Source organism: Taudactylus pleione, unplaced genomic scaffold (genome assembly GCF_031769625.1).
Source record: "Taudactylus pleione unplaced genomic scaffold, aTauple2 ptg000189l, whole genome shotgun sequence".
Classification (NCBI taxonomy): Eukaryota; Metazoa; Chordata; class Amphibia; order Anura; family Myobatrachidae; genus Taudactylus; species Taudactylus pleione.
In genome coordinates this window covers 10,285,343-10,294,603 of record NW_028284591.1, presented here as the reverse complement: position 1 = coordinate 10,294,603, position 9,261 = coordinate 10,285,343, and the positions used below count along the sequence as shown (strand labels likewise).

The window sequence follows — 9,261 nt, the reverse complement described above, 5'->3', positions numbered from 1 at the left end:
CCATATTGCTTGGGGAAGGTGCGTCTGCCTCCAAGTCCCTCCTTAGCTCATAAATTACTTTAATAAGTACTCTTCGGCCTCATCTGCAGGCTGCGGCTGTCTGCCGTTCCACTACGCATGCGCTGCCGGTCAGTGGCGGCTGTCACCGCCCACCATGACGTCATCCGAGGAGCGGAGTAATGTGCATGATGGAAGGGGTCATGTGGCAGGGTCTGGTGACGTCATAGCTCACCCCCCTTCCATGGTCCAGGTGCATTATATGTCTATGCTGGAACAGTAGTCATTATATGGTAGGATAAGGGTTTTGTAGTATGTACACCACTTCTACATTACTGTGTAGATAGAAATCAGATTTGGTTCTTAGTACATTGAGAGATATTTACAAAGTAACCAATCAGACATTTACACTCATTGTCTAACAGGCAATATACAGATAAAAGTTGCAATGTAGTGCAGCAGCATGGGTGCCGAGAGGGGGCACACACCCCAGCCTTTGTATGGGTTTGGTTCGGGAGTAGGGATGGGAATCATTTGATGTTTCATTGGAAGCATCGGTCAGATGGTTTCGATGTTCGATGTTTAATCCTGCAATGTTTACCATCCAATGTTTCATTACCATCGCTAGATTTCTCCCCCGATGTTTTTTCCTACTTTTCCAATGTTGTTTTTTTTTTGTGACAATGTGTGATGCAGGCTGCTTTGGGCTGCCAGCTGACTCCTGTTTTTTTTAGTCAATTGCAAAGTAAGATAAGAGTGTTCAAAACACACTGACTGGGTTACTACTGGTGGGGGTGGTGGCTGACAGAGTGAAAGACACTCTGATTAACCAATTAGCAGCAGCACATAGGACAGTCCCACCCCTGGCTCACTGTCACTGGTGCTGCTCTCAGTGAATACTGATTGTGTGCTGGGGTGTCTGGCTGCTGCAGCTATTGGCAATATGGTAAGTAGCAGTGAGATCATTAAAGTTTCATTAGTTAATGCATCACATTTTATTTCTTTAAAAATATTGATTCACCACAAAACATGTTTTACTTCTACAAATGCATTATCCTACTTTTTGCACCATTTGTGTGTGTATGTGTGCACCATTTATGTTCTCTATTTGCCTCCATGAAGATATACATAGTAAACCAATTATTTTAAATGTTTATTAGCCTATTTTATGTTTAAGTACAGACTTTGCATTAACAAAACAGAAACATCAGTTCCAGAGAACCAATGTTTATATCTAAATAATGTTTTGGATTCAATGTAAAAAACATCAGTACTTCCAATGTTTTGTTTTGATGTCCCATCCCTATTCGGGAGTGCAGGGGGTGTAACCAAGTCTCCCAGTGCAGCTTCATGTTAAACATAGATACGTAGATGACAAAGGGATGACGCCGCACTACGTCCACTGATATGTGTGTGTGTGTGTGTCCCCTGCCCGCCCCGACACTCGGGCCCACTCAAAGTAATATCATACTTAGGAAAATGGACAGAAATCTACGCTGCAATTATTTGAATAAAATTTTCTCCCTACCAATGAATTTGTCAAAATGATATACTGGCGATGTTATTCTAAAGTATAATATGTAAATACTCCCAGCAGCACAAATGTGTTGAACAAGCTGTTGTGCTCCCAGTTCACATTATGCCACACAGTGCCCCCAGTTCACATTATGCCACACAGTGCCCCCAGTTCACATTATGCCACACAGTGGCCCCTGTTCACATTATGCTGCACAGGGCCCCCAGTTCACATTATGCCACACAGTGTCCCCAGTTCACATTATGCCACACAGTGTCCCCAGTTCACATTATGCCGCACAGGGCCCCCAGTTCACATTATGCCGCACAGTGTCCCCAATTCACATTATGCCGCACAGGGCCCCCAGTTCACATTATGCCGCACAGGGCCCCCAGTTCACATTATGCCGCACAGTGCCCCAGTTCACATTATGCCACACAGTGCCCCCAGTTCACATTATGCCGCACAGTGCCCCCAGTTCACATTATGCCGCACAGTGTCCCCAGTTCACATTATGCCCCACAGTGTCCCCAGTTCACATTATGCCACACAGTGTCCCCAGTTCACATTATGCCGCACAGTGTCTCCAGTTCACATTATACCGCACAGTGTCCCCAGTTCACATTATGCCGCACAGTGTCCCCAGTTCACATTATGCCGCACAGTGTCCCCAGTTCACATTATGCCACGCAGTGGACCTTATTCTCGATGTTTTGCCAGTGCGCATGCGCACGAGGGAGCCGGCTCCCTCGTGCGCATGCGTGAGACCCGCTACGACCGACAGCGCTGGTCGTAGCGGGTCTCTTTCCAAAGGTGGCGAGCTGTCGATGTTGATTGACAGCTCGCCCCGTTTGGAAGGCGGGCCGGGGGGGTGGCAGCCCAAACGGAGGCGTTCCCATGGGAACGCCTGAATTTTGGGGGTTGGGGGAGGCCCCACTGACATCACTAGTCAGTGAGATGTCAGTGGAGAGCTTCCGGCTCTGACAGAGCCAGAAGCTCTCCGGGGCTTACGACAAGTGAGACCCTACCCTAGGGTCTCGTCGTAAGCCCGATGGTCGCGATGGTCTCTGACCATCGCGACCATCACCGGACCGGTCGTTAGAGCTGTGGGTGTTAACCCACAGCCTAACGACCGCAACAGAGGCGGGCGGTCAGGATGCAAGTGGCCGCCCAGTTTCTGAGCGACCGCTTGCTTCCTCCGACCGCCTCTGAATGAGGCCCAGTGTCCCCAGTTCACATTATGCCACAGTGTCCCCAGATCATAATATGTCAGTGACACTGTACTGAAGCAAAAGTGAATGACAAATGGGAGATCGCAGAGGAATTCTTACATTTCCTTGCTGTAACTTGAATAAGAAGCTGTAAAAATAACTTTTATCACTGATAGGAAGGCTCTACTGCACAGAGGGCCTGATTCAGACCCGCTCATGAGCGCTATGCACTCGCAAGCGGGTCGATGGTGGCCCAGTGCGCATGTGCACGATGGAGCCGGCTCCATCGCGCGCATGCGCGAGACCCGGATAGCGACGGGCAAACCGTTGCTCTGGGTCTCGTACCAAAGGGGGCGTGCCGTCGATGTTGAGTGACAGCACGCCCCCTTTGGTGGGCGGGCCGGAGGAGTGGCTGCCCAAACGGAGGCGTTCCCATGTGAACGCCTCCGATTGGGGGCGGCCCCACTGACATCACGAGTGATGTCAGTGGGAGAGATTTCGGCTCTGTGAGAGCCGAAATCTCTCTGGGCCTTGTGGCAGCGAGACCCTACCACAAGTGTCTCGTCGCAAGCCCGATGGTCGCGATGGTCTTGACCATCACGACCATCTTCCTGGCCGTTCGCTATAGCTGTGGGTGGTCACCTACAGCTATACAAGCGGCCAGGAGGCCGCTCTAAAAAACAAGAAGGCCGGCCCTGATTCAGAGCGAGCGCTCTGTCTTCTTGTCCCTCCAGAGAGGCTTCATGCGCTTATGTGATTATCCTTTTTTCTTGTTTCTTTAAATTGCTCTTGAGAGGTAAATTGGATACTCTCTCTATAAAAGGATTCAACTAGAGCAGGCAAGGCGCAAAACATATCACCTAAATCCTCTTTTATTTGGCTTCATGCGCTGATTGGAGCGTAATCCATGTAAGACATCTGTGCCGGTGTATGATTAAGGGCCTGATTCAGAGACGCTCGTAAGCGGCCGCTCGTTCGTTCCGAGCGATGTTTGCCCAACTGCGCATGCGTACGGATCGTAATACGCATGCGCGAACCAGTCAGTGTGGCCGAAAATCGTTTGTTCGCTAAATAGCGAATGCCTGCTAATTTGAGTGACAGGAGGAGGCGTATGTGGGTGGTAACAGGGGAAGGTGCTTGAAAATGGGGAGTGGAAATCCGAACGCAGGCGTGCTTAAAGGTCAAAACGGGCGTTTTATGGGTGTGCATAATTAATACAGCAGCGTCATTGACCACGTCACTGGGTTATTTTATAGTCAGAACTGCTCGCAAGATTGCGGTAGGAAAAACCAACCACAAGAATAGCGAGCAGTTCATACGCTGGTTGATGTACTCGATTAATCTAATAAATAGCGGACATGACGTAGGATGCGAGTGGCCAGGGGGCGTAGTTTTCCAAAAAACGACCGCAAGTTTTGTTCGCTTGTTCAGACCTAGAGGCGTGAACAGACCGCAAAGAGCGAAGGGTTCATTTGAATAGCCACCCCTTTTTTCTAAACGAGCGAGCGCAAATAGCGTCTAGCTCTGAATCAGGCCCTAAGTCTTCAGAAAAGATGAGGATATCGTCCAGGTAGACGACACCTTACTTATATAGGATATCCTACACAAATTTAGTTTACAAAGTACTGAAACACAGCTGGGGCATTACACAAACGGAAAGGCATGACTAAGTATTCGTAATGCCTGTCTCGGGTATTAAAAGCCGTCTTCCATTCATCTCCGTCTTTTATCCTTATCAGATTGGATGCACCTTTAAGGTCTAATGCCGCGTATCCACTACCCGATAACATAGCGCGATTGCAGGATTACGACATCGTAAACATGCAATCGTTCAGTAAACGGGCAAACATCGGGGATGTAAATGTCCAAAATGACCAGTGATGCACGCCCCCGCTGGTGGTTTCCGACATCAATGTTATAACGTAATTAAACCTTGTACAATCCTGCCTATACCTTTCTAAACCTTTATACGCTCCTGCCTATACCTTCTAGGTTGACGCTATTTGCGTACGCAGTCATACAGTAAAATAAAAGCCTTCAGACATTGAAATGTGTTTCCAACGCACAAAGTATATTATTCCACATGAAAACAGTAGGTTACACGCTGTGATCTAAAGACAATTTAGCGCAAAGAAATTATACAGACCCAAGGTACAGTTATACATATGCACTCGCACTGGAACCAGTTTCCGGCATCAACAAGAGACCTCCGTCAACAGCATCAGCAAGAAGACTCCAGATGGGAGTCTGGGTCTCATTCAGACCTATTCGCGAGCGCAGGACACTTGCAAGCGGGTCGATGGTACCCAAATGCGCATGCGCACGACGGAGGCTGCTCCGTCGTGCGCATGCGCAAGACCCAGCGAGCGACGGGGAAGCAGTCGCTCGGCGCCTCGCACCAAAGGGGGCATGCTGTCGATGGTGAGTGACAGCACGCCCCCTTTGGTGGGCGTGCCCGGGGCGTGGCTGCCCAGACGGAGGCGTTCCCATGGGAACGCCTACCATCTGGATCCAGCCTACCCTGACATCACTAGTGACATCACTAGTGATGTCAGTGGGAGTGATTTTGGCTCGGATAGAGCCAAAATCACTCCAGGGCTTACGGCAGCGAGACCCTACCGCAGGGTCTCGTCGCAAGCCCGATGGTCGCGATGGTCTTGACCATCGCGACCATCATCATGGACGCTCGCATAAGCTGTGGGTGGTAACCCACAGCTATGCGAGCGTCCAGGAGGACGCACCAAAAAAAAAAAAAACTCCCTGATTCAGAGCGGGCGCTCGTTCAGAGCGTCCGGCTCTGAATCAGGCCCTCTGTACGCACATGTATACCCTTACAGGGATTGGGAATACAGTAGATAAGTTTGGCTTGATTCCATTGGTTCTTCTTAAAGTTGTCTTGGTTACAGGATCATTTATTGGACAATTTCAAATGGATACAAACGGTATCCAACCTCCCTTTGTATCCTTTTTCCCGCCGCATGCAAATCTAAGCTGCTAACATTACAAAGTACATTTTAGTGTTTTAACTCTCTACAGTTCATAAGTTGAGAATGCATGTTGCGATCTTCTCACCGATGATACCGGATAGCTGTTGAGACAGAGTAGATCAGTACAACACTAAACACAGTTTACTTATCATGTACTAAACCTTAGGTATCAAAATAGTCTTTATTTCACAACATTAGTAATAAATGGATAACCCTTGAATATTACACTTTGGAGCTATGGAACCTTTTATGTGAGTGTGCAGTGTGTAAGTATGAGGGGTTTGGGAAAAGACGCTAGTTGTTATATGTAACTTAGGGAAGATGCGTACGCATGAAGCTAATAAACAGCGTTCGCCTGCAGGATTTTATGCATTCGCTAATGTGCGTCATGTTAACAGAGCAACTGTGTGTATTTAATGTGTGTATGGGGTATGGTGAAATATGCGATCGCATGATGCTAATAATAGCATAGCCGTATGTACTTAAGTGTGAGTTTCTCTAAAATGGCCCTGGGCGGCCATTCGCAAAATGGCGTCGTGCAGATCTCATTTTCTAAGATGGTGTCTTGTGGCCATTCGCAAGATGGCGTCGTTCCAATCTAATTTTAAACTGATTCTGTCTCAGCCAATTATCCAGCTTCGACATCAACCATCGCCCAAACATGCTGGTCAACCTGGCGATAACGTCAGGTTGAGCATGTTAGGGGATGATTGATGTGCCTACAGTGAATGGCTGAACATTTGTCTATACAGGGTCGGAGGCCACCATTTTTTATTTTTTTTTTACGAAAAGAATCCGGCCCCCGCAGGAGACGAAGAATGACGGATAAAGCCTTTATAAAAGCAGAATAATTAGATATGAGCGGGTCATTCTAATCCAAATGAGAAAGATGACATGTGCCACTTTAGCTCTGGATGTGGGGACATTTTGCGTTAGCCTCGCATACATTGAGGAAACCTTCGACAATGCTTGGGGTTGCCGTCAAAATGATTAGGAGTTGGTAAATGCAGACGAGACTCGGAAGTCGGAGAAGGTGACACAACTGAGGAAGAAGGTACCACTACTGCAGGAGACGTAAGCGTAGCTGGCGGAAGGGAAGCACTTGAGTATGTTCCGTTTCCTGACTTTCCAACCTAGAGGCCAGGTTTTGTAGAACTTTAGCTCCCGAAGCCTGATCCTGTTCAGGGTCCATCAGGCCTGTGCAAACTGTCACAAAGCTAGGGGAGGTGGTTCCCTGTACTGGCTTAGGGGTTGGGAGAGGAGTAGCGGGATCTTGGAATTGAGGAGGCCGGATATAGGTTCTTCTCATAAGTGGTTCTCAGTAGGCACAGGGGTACTATTGCTGCGCTGAAACTGGTGAGTAGGGTCGAGCAGGACACTCCAGGAGTGCTAGTCTTGGAATTAACTCGTTTTAGATAGTGTGACAGGGTGGTGAGCTGAGACATGCTGAATAAGACCTGGCGGGACTAGTCCGGCTACTTCTGATGATAGTTACCATGACAGATTCTGTGATGACTAGGCAACTGGACTGGCTTATACCGGTGATGGTTGCAGAGGTGGACTCGGTGGCAACTGGACTGGCTGGTACCGGTGTGGGTTGCCGAGGTGGACTCAGTGACGCTTGGTAGAAGCAGCAGATGCTCTGTAGATAAACTGCAGACGAGAGTGCTGGATCCTAGAGATGTAGACGAGAGTACTGGAGCCTAGAGATGTAACTAGAAGCAACGTTGCACAGGCAAAGTGCCTTAATCCAAAGATCCTTTATATACCCATTGCTGGACTGTGAAAGGCTGGAATACTTCAGCTGACTTATTCTGCTTTTCCACCTAAGTCCTGGGTCTGACCCGAGATTTGGAACACAGGAGCTGATTCAGACCTGTTCGCTATGATGTGAATGCTCGTAGCTGGCCGATAGTCGCTATCTGGGCATCCGTACGTATCGCAATGTGCGTGTGCGAACCAATGCGAGAGATCGAGATGCGTTCGCTGGCTGCGCATTGACTGCTCAGTAAAGTGAGTGACCAGAGAGGCCGTTTGTGGGTGGTGACAGGGGTAGTCCACTGGAAACGGGGGAGTGGAGGTGCGAACGCAGGCGTGCTTGAGTGTCTCAACGCCGTTTCAGAGGCGTGCATAATTAAAAGGCAGCGTCATAGTACACGTCACTTGGTGGGATTTCACTCTGAAGTGCTCGCAGTGCTTGCGGCAGGGTATAATCAACCTCAAGCGCTGTGTTCGCTGCCGATGGTACCCGATGTACCGATGGTTGCATACACTTCCTGGAGATGACGTGCGCTAGTGGGCGTCTTAAGACAGGCTGGTGGGCGTCTACATACACAAAGCAATTGCACGCCAAGACGTAGTGGGTGTGCTTATACCTTACCGTGTGATCGCCTGCTATGCCGTCACTTGGCCGAATTTGCATACGCTGGGAGTGAGCGGCCGCATCATAGTGAACGGGTCTGAATCAGCTCCACAGACCCAAACCGGGTCAGACCCAGGACAGACCCCTTTTCTACTGGAAAACAACCCTGTGCTTGGAGATGACATCATCTTGAAGTGCTGAGAAACTTGGAAGTCCCCATGCTGTAAACGGGAGCCGGGTCAGATCACCCAGGGTACGCGTTTACACTGCAGGGTTTCACGGGTCGTTCCTGTGTTAAACCCTGCAAGTTACCTGGGATGGATTGCCTGGTTACTCAACCCGGGAATCCGATCCTGGCTCCTTTTACACCTAGAAGCAACCCGGGTTAACCCTGAAATAATCCGGGTTTTAGCTGTGGTGTAAAAGGGGTATCATTGTGAGCCAGCTATTGGTTGATGCAGTGTCAGGTGTACGAGGCGCCCCTTAGCCTGGACTGAGCAGCGTGGACCCTGGAGAGAACAGCCGTCGGAGACTGTGGAGAGGTTAGGAGGGACATCGCTGTGGTTGGGGGCCCTGTGGTGCAGTGGGTGCTGGCCGCCGTTGGAAGCTGTGAGCTGGGACCTGGGGAGCGCAGCAGCTGATGGTCGCGGCCAGGAGCCGGAGGACGCAGCAGCAGCTAGCCGCGACCTGACACAGGTATAATCACCAGCAATTAAAGACATATTTGGGATCCGGACACGGACATTGGAGGCATAAACCCCCAATTACCAGAGTTTTCATTTGAGCTCTGTATTTATAATACCTGGTAAATACCATCTTTACTTGCAACATTGTTTATAAGGAATAGTATTGAAATGCCGGCGGCTGAATAGCCACTGGTTTAAATACCGACTGCGGATACCCGACAGGATGAAGATCCCGACTGGGGCAGGAAAGTACTGTTACCCTCCCCTGTCCACCCCCTAACCCTCCCTTAGGGGTGCCTAACCCTAAAACTCCCGGGGTGGTGCCTAACCCTGTCCCCCCGGGAGTGCCTAATCCTAACCCCCACTTCCCACACCCTAAACCTAACCCTCCCGGGGAGGTGCTTGACCTAACCTCCCCCCAGTGGCACCTAAACCCCCCCAACCAGCGCCTAACTGCCATGTCACAGGCTGTGTTTGAAAAATGGCAGTTGGGGGCTGATTG

General features: G+C 49.6%; 1 protein-coding gene across 1 annotated transcript in view; it reads left to right on the top strand.

Moving 5' to 3' along the window:
* Positions 1 to 888: 888 nt before the first annotated feature.
* KATNAL2 (katanin catalytic subunit A1 like 2) overlaps positions 889 to 9,261 on the top strand; it is a 76,356-nt gene continuing 67,983 nt past the window's right edge. The window contains exon 1 of the mRNA XM_088476497.1: positions 889 to 943. Within this exon, the coding sequence (XP_088332623.1) occupies positions 941 to 943 (3 nt within the window). The 5' untranslated portion in view covers positions 889 to 940. The remainder of the gene's footprint in view (positions 944 to 9,261) is intronic.